At 44.9% G+C, this 16,483-nt stretch overlaps 1 protein-coding gene across 2 annotated transcripts in view; it reads left to right on the forward strand.

Annotated features, from left to right (window-relative positions):
* Positions 1 to 16,483, forward strand: part of Sptz (zinc finger FYVE-type containing 26 spastizin) — a 164,787-nt gene that overhangs the window by 128,517 nt on the left and 19,787 nt on the right. For both annotated transcript variants that reach the window (XM_075700296.1, XM_075700295.1), the window contains 3 exons: positions 10,132 to 10,191; positions 12,697 to 12,843; positions 14,492 to 14,689. In XM_075700296.1, coding sequence (XP_075556411.1) covers positions 10,132 to 10,191; positions 12,697 to 12,843; positions 14,492 to 14,689 — 405 coding nt within the window. The remainder of the gene's footprint in view (positions 1 to 10,131; positions 10,192 to 12,696; positions 12,844 to 14,491; positions 14,690 to 16,483) is intronic.

The following is a 16,483-nucleotide window of genomic DNA, read 5'->3' on the forward strand; positions in this document are numbered from 1 at the left end:
GTCCAATAAGCATCTGGTATTCATTCATGGCAATATTCAAGAGGTCTGCCATTCTTAAACCCAAAGGAACAAACAACTATGTGACAGGCTACAAGTTCAACATTTCGGAATTGGGTGGTGCGGGAGTGGCAGCTGCATCGAGGCAAATTTTTCAGCTTCGATGGCAAGCAAAGTGTGGTGGAAGCTGCCATCTGGTGAAAGTAGGGCAATATACTTAGTTCTCTGTGAGGGCACGTGGTCTGCAATCGGCAGCGTATGCTTCTTCTTGGATAGAACACCTCTGAGAGACTATTAAATGCGTGGTTGTGTGGCTACTCGTCTGGCCGTCTTGCTCTTTTCTCCTGGCTACAACATGGTGTCAGAAGAACAGGTGCTATCAGCAGACATTGACCCATAGTCATCCTCCGTGCGGAGGATGACACCAGCTAGGAAACGCCGGTGACCTGCTCCCCAATACGCACATCTCGGAACTCGAGCAATGCGACTGCCTAACATTTGAGGCCATGGCATCATTCGTAATTCAACCGCCGGACACCTTCAACTTTCATCGCCGAATGAAGGGCCGAAGTGGAAACAAAGATTTGAACGTTTCCTAAGCTCTTCAGGGTTGGGCGTGAAGCCTGAGAAACATCGAGTAGATGCGCTACTCTACATCACAGGCGAGCAAGCAGAGGAAATCTATGTGACCTTTGCTCTCTCTGAAGAGAACTCAGAAATTCGAAGCAGTTGTAGAGCAGATCGACAAATATTTTATCCCACGACGCAACATATTCTTTGAACGAGTCAGATTCAACACCAGAATAGCAGCTATCCGCCAGGCTACAGCTTGACACAGACATCACTCTTCAAAAGACTCTGTAGTCCATCCGCCAGATCGAGAGCATCCATCAGCAACAAGCCAAGGTCCACAAGGAAGTGCCATCTGTTAACAAAATTGCATCCGGTCCCCAAATAAGTTGGCGTACTTCAAAACAGGACAAAAGTGGCAGCTATTCATGCGGCGGAAACAAGCCATCTTCTTCCTCCTGTAAAAACAGCGTACAGAAACCATGCCATTGGCGTGGTCAAGGGCATCACCCTTGCACCCTCTGTCCAGCATGCTCAGAAGCCTGCAGGAATTGCCAAAGAAAGGGTCATTATGCCTCAGTATGCATGTTGCAGAGGCTCAATTGTGTTGAAATCCAACAAGTAACTTTAGAAGCAAGATTCCTCGGAACAATCAAGACGTCAGATGTTTGAACATGGGAGGCAACAGTCTTGGTTCAAGGTCAGCCAGTAGACTTCAAAATTGACACTGGCGCCAACGAAACCGCCCTCTCAAAGCAAATATAACAGACACTGAAGGACAGACCTTTTCTCTCAGCTACTCCTTACCAGCTATATGGTCCAGATGAAAAATTTGTTCCAGCCGCAGGAGTAGCACAACTCCAGCATTGTTCCAGAGACTCGGCAAGCTGCACAGAAGACACCGGATTCAGCTGCAAGCAGGAGTGAAACCTTTCGCGCTCAGCTCTCCGAGACGCATTCCGATTTCTTTATATGAAAAGACAAATTTGTAACTATGAACAAAGCAGAAAATCGATGTCATATCGCCTGTTGATGAGCTGACTGAGCGGTGTGCACCAATGGTAGTCATCCCAAAGCCCTCCGGAGACATGAGAATCTGCAAAACTGAACTACCACATTACGAGAGAATGGCAACCTATCCCTTTCATTGAGCACCCTCTTGGACTTCTTCACGGGGCCATAGTGTTCTTCAAACTAGACGCTAACTCTGGATTTTGGCAAATTCTGCTTTGCAGAATTTCTAAAGAGCTCACCACATTCATCTTGCCTTTTGGGCGCTTCTTCTTCAACCGATTACCGTTTGGAATCACGTCTATTCCTGAACACTTCCAGGAACAGATGTCGTACATTTTACGAGGCATCAACAGGGTTGTCTGTCACATGGACGACATCCTTATCTGGTATTCGAAAGGGCATGAGCACAATGAGACACTCAGAAATGTGCTTCAACTACTCGTCAAGGCTGGAGTGACGTTGAATGAAAGCAAATGCTTAGTTAATGTCCAGCACCTTACACTCCTTGGACACTGGCTAAACCAAGATGGAATACGACCTGATGAAAAGAAGGTTGAAGCCATTTTGAAAATGGAGAGCCCAAGAAACAGGACCGAGCTGCAGAGAATTCTCGGCATGGCAACATACCTCGCCAGATTCGTTTCCAATATCTCTGAAGTCCTGCAACCACTTACTCTTTTGCTGTCAAAGAAGCAATAGTTCACTTGTGATGCTCCACAATCCACTTACTCTTTTGCTGTCAAAGAGGCAATAGTTCACTTGTGATGCTCCACAATAACAGGCGTTCAACAGATGGAAGTCAGTGCTCTCGTCCTGCCCTGTCCTTGAAGTTTACAATCCATCAAGAGAAACAATTGGCAAGAAACAAAAATCCGGCAGAAGCAAACAAATTACAATTTTTCTGTCATGACTTTTTGTCTGGTTGACAGACCTCAAGCGCAAAGCGACAGTACAAGCCCCAGCTGATGAGCCTCGGTCCTACTGGGTTAACACTGGCACTGTTGCTGTACGCTGGAATAGGACCCAGTTAGCTCAGTATTCTTCTGCTAACGCCAAGGCAGAAAGTGCCAGTATCAGTGAAGGTGCTGCAGACGCTCTTTCGTGTTGCCAAGACACTACCCACGTGAATACCAGATGTGGGAGGTGCTTGAAGCCGTCTGCTGCAGCAAACTTCACTTGCTCTACTGGGGAGATGTTGTAGATGCTGCCATCTGGTTAAAGCAGGGGGAGGATGTTCCCTGTGATTGTGTGTGGTCGGCAGTCTAGCAGCGTATGCTTCTTTATCTTTAGATAGAACACGTCTGAGAGACTAATAAACGTGTGGTTATGTGACTCCTTGTCTGGCCATCTTGCTCTTCCCTCCTACCAACAACACAAAGTGGTTTCCATGGATCGAAGTTGGGTTGCTTTCCGGAGCTGGAGGCCTATCTTGTGGCGCTCATCACTGAAAATATGCAATCGGTCTTTACCAGTGACCTGTGTCATAGTCCCACAACAAGCCCGGGTCTCTGCTTTAGAAGCAGGTATACCCTGGACAAACTTCAAAACCAGCAGAGCTTGGGCATCAAAGGTTGTGAAAAGGTCTGGTTTCTCTCTGCTGGAGTACCAGTGTGCCAGAAGCTGCTTGCTGCATATTAGGGGAAAGTCCTCGCTTTCCATAGGCACTGTATGAAGCTCCACAACCTGTGACAATACTTGCTTGGCCAGATCGGCCATACCAATCAAACTCCTATGTATTTCACCATGACAAGCAACACAAAAGTGAGCATGAAGGGAGCCCACAAAGTGAAGTTCTTCATAAATGGAAATGAAGAGTTTCAGTTCACTGTCATGCTTGGAGGATGGTAGGAAACTTTAAGCATACACTGTCTTGCGAATGACAATGTGATCGGACGCATTCTCCATAGGTGAACTAGTTGTATGAATCAATGAGAAGGGCTACATGATGAACGGCTTGTTGGTTGAATGGGACCACCTAGTGTGGCTTCTGAAATTAAGGGTGCCCTTCAAAAATTGCATTCCCAACCTCCTCATGTTGCACTCCTTTCGAGGCCACCTCACAGCCGAGGTGAAAGTTGTGGGGCCTCAAACATGCACTTGTGACATGCACTTGAAACATGCACTTGTGACAAAGAAACGACGACGTAGTAACGCACACAATCACAAGGGTATTTATTGCGCCTTCTATACACCAATCTATCCAGCTAAATTACTGCCATTAGAACAAGCTGATGGGTGCTGACTAATTGAACAAATCTGACTGACTGTGACAGGATATCGAGTGAACATGTTCACCCCATGCTGGACACCAATGCCTAATTGTTCGTATGCACAGAGTGCACGCGAACAGTGGTGCAGTTGAACGATTGTGTTCATACATCCTGGAGCCCTGCTCTGAAGCCTTTCTTGGGACAATCTCGCAAAGCGCGCCGGCTGGCATGCCAGACTTCTGCACACTCAGTCAACCCTAAGCCAAAGAGGGAGAGGATACTCCCTGTTGCACCCGAGTACCCCCGCCATTCGGTGGCGTTAGCAGCTCAACACTCGCACCATCTCTCGTACTATTCTACACTTACACCTACCACTGTTGGTGCTTAAATAGGTGGCTGGCAAAGCCACATTACAGAAGATGCGAGCAACATCAGGGGACACATGAGAGTTGAGCGTCCCCACATCCCCCAACCTTAAAACACTACATTCTCCGGCGAAAACATGTTACACAGTCTAATATCAGCGCATACTTTTGCGAACAGGAAATGCATGCAGCAGTGGCCAAACTGAGAAAATGTCTATGCACTCTTGTCCATAATGCATGCGTCGACTATGTCTCTGGGCTACACTGCTAATGTTCGTTGGTCACTGCAGCTACTGTGCAGAGGACATGGCTGCAGATTTGACGGCACGACTCTATGCCAAGATTCTAGAAACGGCACGGTAGCAGTCTGCACGAGCAAGCGTCACTTGCGCCAACACGCCCTGCTGGCAAGAGCCGCAGTAGCCGCTGGCTTCTGTTCCAACTGCCGAGAGTTGTGAGCCAGACACAGGCAGCCGCTGAAGTAGCTGCACTGAACTGGCCACAGGCATCTCCATTGCCTGGAGTGGCTTGATCGTTGTACTTGGCAGCAGCTCAGATAATGTGCAGGTGACAGAAAACCAAGGACCACACTGCTCATAGTGCATACACTCAACACACTCAACAAACAGTGAAGCAGTGCAATGGAGAGAAATCCTACATGTACATCACCCATGTAGTATGATGTTCAATTTGGCTAGCAAAATATTGGGCGGCTATTCAGATGCTAATTTCTTGTGAACAAAGCTCGCTTTCTTAATTCGAATGAGTATAATTTCAATTTGTGTGAGGCTTACTGGAATGAGGGAAGCGAAGTGTGACACCTTAACACCATGGTCCACCAGGTTGTGTCCCTTCACGTGTGACGGGCAGCTCCAGAAAGCCTCAGGCCTAATGAGTCGCTGCCCTGACAACGACCGGCACCCATAAACAAAACTCAAAATGGGTGTAAAATAGGCAGCTACGAGAAGATGTCAGCACTGTGAGGTAGTTCTACCCCACTTGGTGCACACAGAATCCGAGCAGAGGGCACCCACCATCCCAGACGATGTTGCAGTGCCTGGTGCCAGGCTGCAATATCACACAGCCCATTGCAGCACCCGTGGCCGGCGTTTCCCGAGGCCGCGACTCCTGCAGTCCAAAGAGATAGGAGAAGCTATTTACATAAGAAATTCAGACCGCCCACAAGGTTTCTGTACTCACTCACTTCAAGCTTGCCAATACTCTGCAGGCGCTAGGCCTCGCTCTTTCAGGATGCAAACCATGTGGTTCTCATACCATTGAATACTATCTTCCAACTTCAGAAAAGGCTTATCATGTCGACAAGTTCAGACACGCCGCAGCAACTATCACCTCGCTCTCAAAAAAGCATGCCGCCGTCATTAGCAATAAACATCCCAGCTAGGTCCACGTTTCGGTACAAACAAAGATTGTTTTGAACCAAGCAAAGCTGTTAAAACTATTGTCCGATGCCCCAAGAGCTCTACATTGGGCAGCCAAATGTGGGGTCTCAAACATGCTCTTGGGACAAACGAACTACAATGCAGTAGTGCATACAATTGCAAGGGCATTTACTACACCTTTTATGCACCACTGCCACCTAGCCGAATCACTGCCAATAGAACATGCCCACAGGTGCTGACTAATCGAGGAAGTCTGACTCACCGTGACAGGATATCGAGCGAATATGTTCGCCCCATGCTGGACACCAATTCCTAATTGTTTGCATGTACAGTCTCAATTCATTTCATTTCATTTCGTTTATTTACTCTCAAGGCCATACAGGAATTATAGAGGAGTGGCAATAGCAAAAAAGAAAGAAAAAGAAAAGGCTAAATAGGCAGCACATGATCACAGATAGCCGAGTTGAACACGTCATGATCTGTGATAGTGACAATGGAGGCAGGAAGGTGATTCCAGTCTTGACTTGTTTTCGGAATGAAAGCTTTGAGGTATGCATTTCTTTTACACTGAGGCATCCTTGATTCGATAATGAATACGGGATGACAAATGGCTTGGAGGAAAAAAAAAGTATCATTGTTAGGTCATTATTAGTGTAGTATATTTTATGAAATAGACAAAAGCGGGAAATTCAACGTTTAGTAGAAAGGAGAGGTAGGTCAAGCTGTTGCTTTATGCTAGAAACACTGGCCAAGCGATAGTAGTTAGAGAGGATAAACCTAGCTGAGCGGTTTTGAACTGATTCTAAGGACTGTGTTAGCGAGCTGGTGTATGAGTCCCATATAGGTGAAGCATATTTGAATTTAGAATGCGCGAGTGTTTTATATAGTAATAGTTTCAACGGAATGGGAGCAAGGCGGAAATTCCAGCGAATAAAACCAAGGGTACTGTTAGCTTTGTTAATAACATGGTGGATATGTTTCTGCCAAGGCAGGTTTTTAGTTATATGGACGCCCAGATACTTGTAGCTGTTGATGAACTGAAGAGGGCAACCGTTAAGATCATTGCCTAGAGAAGTGGACTGGTAAATTTTTCGAGACACTTTCATCGCTTTACATTTGTTAATGTTTAGTTTCATAAGCCATGTGTCACACCAAAAGGAAATTTTATTAAAGTCAGATTGAAGAACGGAGAAGTCAGACTCATTAGAAATTACGCAGTGCAGCACACAGTTGTCTGCAAAAGGCCTTATATTGGAACTAACAGAAACATGCAGGTCATTTACATAAATTAGAAAAAGAAGAGGCCCAAGTACTGACCCCTGAGGAACACTGGATGTTACATAGCATGATTTAGAGTCATGATCATTAACAGAAATATGCTGTGTTCTATTCTGCAAGAGACATTCAATCCATTTAAGCAAGCTGCGATCAAGATGGAGTGCACTAAGTTTCAGTAATAATAGTCAATGGGAGACGGTGTCAAAAGCTTTTGCAAAGTCAAGGAAAGTGCAGCTAATCACTGAAGCTCGATCTAATGTGGAAGACAAATCATTAGTAAAAGTTAGTAATTGAGCCTCACAAGAATAGTGCTTATGAAAACCATGCTGCTGTGACAAAAAAGTCATTAGACTCGAGAAAACTGACAAGGTTGCAGTAGAGTATGTGCTTTAATAACTTGCATGGAATAGAAGCTAAGGAGATCAGCTGGTAGTTTAAAGGGTTATGAATATCACCAGACTTGTGGACTGGAATCACCGTCGCTGTCTTCCAGTCGTCTGGCAGTGTTGAACTCTGCAAAGACTGAGTAAAAATATTTGACAAGAAAGCAGATGAATGTGCAACAGTACTCTTAAGGAATTTGTAATTTATGTTATCAACACCCGCCGATGTAGAAAGTTTAGCTTTTTTAATCAAATTGCATATGCCATCAACGTCGATCGAAATGGGTTCCATCTTGTGGGGTGCGTGACTCTCACGCGTCCCCTGATATGTTGTTTTCCCGCATAGTTCTCGTCTCCTGCAATCCGGCTTCGCCGCGTGGCTTGGTGCCCGTGCCAGTCGGTGTGGTTGAAGCGTATTGCGAGAGATGGAGCGAGTGTGGCTCTGCTAACGCCACCTAACAGCGGGGTTACTTGGACACGGAAAGGAGAAGGCTCTTCCTCTTTGGCTCGGGATCGGCAAGTGGCGCGGACGTTCTGCACGTGCGCCGATCCATGCTTCTGCGAGATCGTCTCGCGAAGCCTACCCCCGGAATGGACAAATACGATCCTTTGAACGCGCCACCGTTCTATTCGTACTATTCGGCGCTTACACCGACCACCGGCGTCGCTTAGCTTTGCAGTGAAGTCGGATTACAGATGTGAGAGCCATGCGGGGAAAAAGACATCAAGGGACGCGTGAGAGTCGAGTGTCCTCAAAAAGTGGAGCCACAAAAAGAGCATACAGACATGCTCATGATTCCCGGTGGTGTGATGTGGTAGCAACCTCTCAACATCAGTGTGAACAAGCCTTTTAAATACATGATCTGCCGTGAGTGCAATAAGGGGCTGGCAGTGGAAGTCTGTGAAGTCTTCACCAACCTTAAACCAATTGGGCATGTTACACCTTACACCAACCGGGCAGCTTACACCAACCGGGCAGCTTACACCAACCGGGCAAGTGAAAAGAGCCTGCCTGACAGCTGTGCACAGTTGGGTTCTTTCTGCACGGGTGGTTCCACGTGATGTAATGGTGCAGTAGTTTGAGAAATGTGGGATTCCTCTAGATGGGATGACATAGTGGGGCCACAGCAGCCATGACAATAGCAGCATTAGTGAGGATGATGGCAAAAGTGAATATGAGTAGTCCAGTGACTAATAAATTCTCATTGCATATGTGCCCCTGGATAGGGCCTTTCCCCCCCTTTTTTTTCGTGACATGCAATATGGAGAGGGGTGTGGTTAACTTGCATTCGAGTTGACTTACAATCGCATAAATATGGTATTGTGATTTAACCTTATCTTTTCAACTGCTGCTATTGCTGACTTTTTTTTTTGTCATTTCTGTTTGTATGAGCCAAGTGTGCACACTTTAAAATGTTATGGTGTAGTGATGGTGAAAAAAAATCAGGAAAGGAGTTGTCGTGATAGTGAAAAAAAAAAAAGACAGGAATGGAGAAACACCACCAGAATCATGTAGTGTTTGCATGGGTAAACTTATGCCCTGAAAGCAAGCAACACTGAAGTGGCAACATCAACTGCAAGTACAGTTGGCAATTGTTGAATTAAAACTGGAGCGGCACTTGGCTAGTTGCTATTTATGCAGGATGCAGAAAGTTCTCACCACCATATTCCATGGTGAATATTTGCAAAGAAGCTGAAAGACATGCTGGGACAGAGCAACAATGAAGCATATTTGAGAACACATTAGGCTTAGGCTCACCAATGAGTGCAGGCAACATGATAACTTGCACTTGGAAACATAAAACGACAAGACCAAATCAGGGTGATACGAAAATGCATCATGCGACATCATCATCATCATCATCATCATCATCAGTCTGTTTACGCCCACTGCAGGGCAAAGGCCTCTCCCATACTTGTCCAACTGCCCCGGTCATGTACTAATTGTGGCCATGTTGTCCCTGCAAACTTCTTAATCTCATGCACCCACGTAACTTTCTGCCGCCCCCTGCTACGTTTCCCTTCCTTTGGAATCCAGTCCGTAACCCTTAATGACCATCGGTTATCTTTCCTTCTCATTACATGTCCTGCCCATGCCCATTTCTTTTGCTTGATTTCAACTAAGATGTCATTATCTCTCACCTAATCTGCTATTTTCTTATTCCTTAACGTTACACCCATCATTCTTCTTTCTATAGCTCATTGCGTCGTCCTCAATTTAAGTAGAACCCTTTTCATAAGCCTCCAGGTTTCTGCCCCGTACGTGAGTACTCGTAAGACACAGCTGTTATGCACTTTTCTCTTGAGGGATAGTGGCAACCTGCTGTTCATGATCTGAAAATGTATGAAGCAATGTATATGCTTCATTTGTCCTCCTAACTTCACTGAGCCCTATTATATCCCATTTACAGCCCTTTAATTCCTCCAATAGCACTGCTAGACTCGCCTCACTAGATAACGTTCTAGCGTTGAACGTAGCCAAGTTCAGACTTCAATGGCGGCCTGTCCGGACAATCGTGCGACAATATACATCCAAAAGCTGTTTCTTCAATGAGCTGAGAGTAGCGCACTTTGACCTTTTTGTCTTCTTTTCACTTTTCAGAAAGCTTCAAGCCTGAACCATCTAAGCTTTAAGTGACTGTTCCTTAGAATGCTGACCCGGTTTGCAGCAGTAGGACAGAGAAAGTGTGTCATCATGACTTAAGAGTTCTACAACACGCTTGCATCATCATGATGGTGCATGGAGGCTAGGAAGCTCTGAGGGGTTACAATGGGTCATAGGAATGATGGCACCTGGGATAACACTGGGATAAGTTTTGTTTCTTCTGGTGGCTGTTACTGGTGTTGTTGCTGGCCTTTCAGCTGAGCATGGTCCAAGCTTGTATAGTCAAGTGACATGTAATACTCTCTGCAGGCTGCAGCCGTCTTCTGTGCTATCGGCAGCCTGAAGAGTATCAAAGACCCCAATTTTGAGGTGAGTGTCAGCGTATTCACATTTCTCCCCGGTTTCACTCCTTTGCATCAGAGTTGGGTTTTTCTTTTTCTTATGCACCTTTAGGTTAGGCATGCACAAGTATAGTACCATTAACTTTCATTACTTTGAGCTTGGTGGTACTGAAAAAATTAATCGAGTTATCCGGCAGGTCTAACTAAAGAAGATACAGAAAAAACATCAAAACACACCACTGATTCATTTGCCAGTACTATTTGCTTGATTCTAACACGCCCCCAAATCAAATTCGCATGCTTTCTATGTGTCCAAAAGAGAAAATTAATGTAGAAATGGCATTAAAGCTCCTAAACACAGTAAAACTGTAATGTGCAGCATATTTTTTAGAATTAAAAATAGGCAGGGTTCTGATATGTGTTGCATGCGGCCAGATTCTTAAAGCCAGCTTCACCACACGGTTAATGAAAGTCAGCTTTGCCGCAATAAAGCTTTGTTATGTGAAAAGCACATGAACACCGCAAACGATTTTGGTTTTGTATTCAATTGCACTGTGCAAGGAATTTTTGGTTTTGTTTTCTTGGCAAAAAAAAGAAGCACCATAGGGGTCAGGTGCGTGTATGCTTACTGGTCAAGTTCGAATGATCCAGCGAAGGACAATTTTAGGATTGAAAGAACGGAAGTTTGAGCCCATAAAATGCATGGGTGCCAGCTGGAACCTTTGGTTGGGATTGAATTAACCAAAAAATAAAACTGGCTGGAGTCAAATTAACAGAAGTTTACTGTAGTCTAGTTTGAATTCAGATCGAAAAATAGCTGGCCGAATAAGTTGATTCAGCCTTCAAATACCCATGCCCCATTTCATGGTTCTGGTCTGATTTAATGCAAGATTCATTTCATGTCTGATTGCAATGGAAGCTAGGCGAGTGTGAGCCAGTGAAAAAGCATGATTGTGTGAATGTGCACGGAATGTCATGGAATGCCAGAGCATGATAACGTGAATTCCAGTCGTGTCACATCATGTCAGCATGTTGTCTTGTCAAGCACAACACAGACTCGAGCATCCGAGCGTGTCCATCCGAGCGTGTCCATCCGAGCGTGTCTCATAGTGTCCACTCCAGTGTCCCATTACTGTTTTAAGATAAATAATGGAGTGTAGTATTCAAATCACAAACAGTTCATACTGTTAGCTAGCTGATTGCCACTAGTATAGCCTCTTAAGATAGACACATACATCTGCATTGCAAATCCTGAAGTACTCTTTCAAGTAGGGGCATGTGAATAGTATTTTTTTAGACTGAATTGAATACAAATCAATTAGTGCCAGAAACAAATTGGATTTAATATCAAATACTTTTTGAATAATTTTCGAATATTGAAGTTGAATATTGAATATTTTCACAATCAGTATGAAACAGTGCTCACATCCTAATGTTACCATTAAAATCATACTAAAGCACTATAAGCAGTTTCTTCGCATGCACAGGACTCTTCAGAGACTGCCCATGATCGCTGTATAACAGCTAAAGTATGGCTACCTTAGCGATATGGCCTGCCCCATCACGTAAGCTCTCACTTTTTATGCCTATACTATGCCCATGGAGATGAAATTTATTGTACTTTTGCTCCTGTTTTTTGGCTAATTGGGTGAAGTTGACGTCTTGAAATATTAGTAAACTATTAAAGAAAATCTGAGGACACCTAAGCACTTCCTAAGAATTTTAAATGCGAAAGCATTAATGTCTATTTGAACGCCGCTGAGTGGCCCTTTGAGTTTTGCACTGTGAGTAATGTACCATAGCAGTATGTGCTGCCCGAGCAAGCAAGCATCAGCAGCCTGCGGTGCCAATGCCACATGCTACCGACGTCCTGTGCAACATGAGACTGAGGACACAGCAACAGCCACCAAAGCCGGCAGGCACGCGCAGTTGCTAAGCCCAGTTGGGGTGAGAGAGAGCTGTATGGACCGCACGCCAGCTTCCAAGAGCGAGGCAGTGGCACCCACATGCGCCTGTCACACGACTGCCTCGTCGATGACAACTCGACTCGCCCCCCGGCATCATAGTGCCATATCTGTTGAGTTCTGTTGAGGCGCGTTTTTGATGTGGCGCCGTGGCAATGCCCTCTTCCCTCGTGCAACACCATTTTGCCCGCTCTGCTCCATCGAGGCGCACTCGTGACGTGGTGTCGCAGCCATTCAGAATTTAGGTGCCGTTTCTCTGCTTATAGACACTTGCTTTTTCACTCAATGAACCGTTTGATGCTTTTGCATAAAAAATATTTGTGCTTACAAATAGTGACTATTCGATTCGAAGACCCAATCGAATAGGATACTATTCGATTTGTTATTAGAAATTTTTGAAAATTTGCACACCCCTACTTTCAAGATTTCTAATCTGTGGCACCCAGATGCACGCATGCATCCATCTCGGAGCTGCTGTAACTCTTGTCTGGTAACATCTCTGAGAGCATGCTGGATGGTGACACTATTTCATGCTTTTCCTTTTGTGTATTTCTCCTTTTTGTCTGCAGGTGAAAGTTCCGGTCAGTGAATTGAAAGGCGTGGTGTACTCCGAATGCAAGCACTACTTAGAGCTGTATGGCAGCCACCGATCAATGCTGTCATTTCTCTATCGGCACGGTCGAACCACACAGTCCCTCGAGTACTACCTTTCAAAGGCATGCTGCTTCCTTTTGCATTTTCTGCTTTCATCAGTGTAACACTAGCCGACGCTAATAATGCACTAGTCGCAACACTAGTCACAACTCTAGCCATGCCATACTTTTTAACTATGATAGGCTCTTACTTAAATTGAACCTAAACAGACCTTGTTGACCTTTTCATCTTATCAGAAGTTCACTGAATGCATAGACCCAGTGAAGCTATAGTCCCTGAAGTGTTTAGCTTACCAAAGAATTCAGCGTAATAGCATTCACCATTGACAGAGTCCACTGCACACTGCCTTTGTATTGTCCTAGCTTGTGTGCTTTCTTTATGAACATGGTGACATTGCCATCAAAATGGGTGTATCACTCTAAGAACATATTTTCTAATCAGTTACAGGACCAATACATATTTGGAAATTGCCAACACTTCTTAGAAATTATAAAAACCAAGTCCTCAAGTCACTTTTGCAATCGGGATGACCTTGGACGAATTTCGACAAACATGAGGATATCACTCCTGAAAAAGACGAAACAAGTGGTGCAGAGCTTGTTAAAAAATAGCTTGAAACAAATGAAATATAATTTATGAACTCTAAATATAAAGATCTGTGACATCTGAAGAAGCACTATTTACAATATCTGCTTATACATGTCTCAGGAGATGGCTGAATTTAATAAAGAATGTTGAAGAACAACACTAATAAACAAGTATAGTTATTATTGAGTACAGTGCTTTGCATTACTGTGTTTGCCAGAGTCGACCATTTAGGGGAGCAAGATTAAGGGTAAATAATAGAATTGAAAGTAAAGATCTTGACTGAATGCAGCCTCTGCTCACCTGTTTTACAGTGCAGATGAGATAGACCTGTGTTATCTTTGTTGGAACTGCTTATTTGTCACACCTAGCAAGTGGCCGCTCACCATCATACTTTTGCTCCTCACAAGCTACTTGCATGCGCTAGTTCTGCAGTGGCTCACCGATCCCTAAAATATGTTTTTGTGCCACTCCACTAGGTGGTGTCGTCTATATTTGATGACATTGTGGGAGCCAACACACTCAAAGGTTCACCATAATCTTGTTGTAAAGGAATTTGCACCAAAAAATCGACACACACACATACACATGCACAGACAGGTGGATAGGCAGTTTGATGGGTGGACAGGTGAATTGGAGAAGCAAGCGGGTCTGCGAACAGGCCACCCACTTGCTTCAAATGGGCCATAAAGATTTCAAGTGTAGCAATGGCTGGCTTGAGTGGTTCAAGAAACGACACGGCATGACCTCGAAGTCGATCTTTGGCAAAAGCGCAGCCGTGAACCGTGACACTGTAGACGTACGGCACCAACATCGGCTCCAAGCTCTACTTTAAAAGTATGAGTATGGTCAGTGATGAGCAGTGGGAAGCCTTATCCTGAAGCCAATGTTTTGGCTAAAGAACTTGATGCTCTAGCACCCTGATGAAGGCAAGTTCCTGCATATAGTCAAAACATCAGCTCCTGGTTGAGGCTTCCCTCTTTCGGCCACTGTTAATCATTTCAAGGCTTCATCTTCCTGTGACCTTTTTATATTGTTCGGGCACACAGGCAAAAAATTCTAATCAATTTTTCTCATGAATTCATTAGTGCAACCGCCAGGTCTCCTACCTCCTGTCTCTTGCAGGGCTGTGAGGTGGACTTGTTCTTGGAGGAGCTGCTGCAGCCATCACTGAAACAGGGTACGCTGGATGCATTGCTCTGCTCCCTTCGGCAGATGGACATCAGTCTGAACCGGTGGTGGCCCACTCTACTCGCCGTGTGCCGAAGCCTCCAGAAACGGGGGCGGATGCACACGCTCTACGCTCTGCAGCTGTTCATGGAGGTGTGTCAAAGCTTCGTTGCACAAATCTACTCACTTGTGCCAATGCCATTTTGTTCGCTTGTGTGTGCATGTGTGTGTGTGTGCGCGCGTTTGCGTGTGTGCAATACCAAGCCTACAGCTGTTGCTCACTTAACACACAGAACTGTGCTATGCACAGCCCAACTGATTTTCTTTACTGGAAACAGACTAATTGAAACTCGCTTGTGGTAGACGATGCAGTTCTATCACATCAGCTAGATTACTTGAAAAGGTGGGCATGATTTCACTAGAAATCTCAGTGTGATGTTGTCCAAGTAAATAATTTTCACAGAGAAATAAGCCTTCAAAATCTGCAGTGAAATGCATTGTTGTTGTAGTTAACACTCATGATATGTGTTAACTGGGACATAACATCACTGCATTTTGCCACAGAAATTGAGGTGATATTTTTTGAAAGTGGTGCTTCATTACTGCTTAGATTCAAATCCACAATTGGGACATTTGCTCTAAAGTGTATACTAACTACAAAGTTAATATGTGTAACTTTGTTAATTAACATCACAGTGAGATTCTGAGAGCAAGTAGCATTAACAGAATTACACTATTTGGCACAGCAAACTTTTACTAAATCTGTTTCTGTTAAGGAAAGACCACCTGATATAATGCTAGTCCTTTGTGTATGGGTGGAATTTTTAGCTTAGTGATTTGGCTTGCTTAGTATATGGAACTGTACCGTGGACATGCGTGATCATTAGACACCTTGTGCACCCGCATATATATCTACTTTTCTTTTTTCTTCAAAATTAAACCAGATTCTTGTTTTACCATGCATTCATGTTTCATTTTGCTGCGATTGCCTTCGCAATAGTTGACACATGTGTGCACAAAACTCCTGTCATCATCAACGATGAAATACAAATGTAGCAATCTAGGATGCAGCTTGAATATACTAAGAAACTACTACAGTGAAACCTTGTTAAACCGTAGTTGGCCAGAGCTCGGAAAAAGTATGTACTAAACGGTAGTACTGTTTGACTGAAATAGCATGAGATCGACCATCTACCTGTCAAAAACAGAACTCAGAGAGAGTGCGATGAAAGGAGAAAAAAAACATGCAGTATTTATTCACTTCGTGCAACAAAAGTGTTATTTTCGTTTGATGCCGCCGCGACCCAGGAGCGACGACAGCGGCCTCAAACTTACTGAAACTGCGAGCCAGCCCCCCTCTTCTCGGCAAACACTCGCATGGCAGATTCCTTGTTGGCGTTACGTATTCTCCGTGCACGCGTGCGGTAGCACTGCAGAAGTCGCAGGACGCCTTTCTCATTGTGCAGTGCTGTTGTCGTCACAACGATTGCATTCATGAGACTGACATGACGCGCAGCTTCTGCCACTGTCGGGCCAGAAGCGCTCGTGCTGTCGCTTTCCATGTCGTCCTCATCACTGTCGCTAGCCGACACTTCGGCAACAACAGAGGCAACAATGCGAAAAGTTGAACCTCGTAGCCGACATCCCTTCACGGTCGCAGCAGTGCTGCCGAGCAACTTCTTTGCATTCGAAATGCCACACACCGTAGACAACAGCAGATCCCTGTCGTGTGCCAGCGCTGACTTCTTCGTGTCACGTTCGATAGCACGAACAATGTCTAATTTTTCTTCTATGCTGAGCATCCGGCATCTTTTTTTATCCGAGCTTCGGCACGGCGCGAGTCCTCGCATGCATGACGCCACAATGCTCTCTTTCACGGCACTGAAATGATGTTGATGTTGATGTGGCTTCACTCGCGAACGCACAGGGCACTTGGAGGCTATTGTT

Source organism: Dermacentor variabilis, chromosome 7 (assembly GCF_050947875.1).
Source record: "Dermacentor variabilis isolate Ectoservices chromosome 7, ASM5094787v1, whole genome shotgun sequence".
NCBI lineage: Eukaryota > Metazoa > Arthropoda > Arachnida > Ixodida > Ixodidae > Dermacentor > Dermacentor variabilis.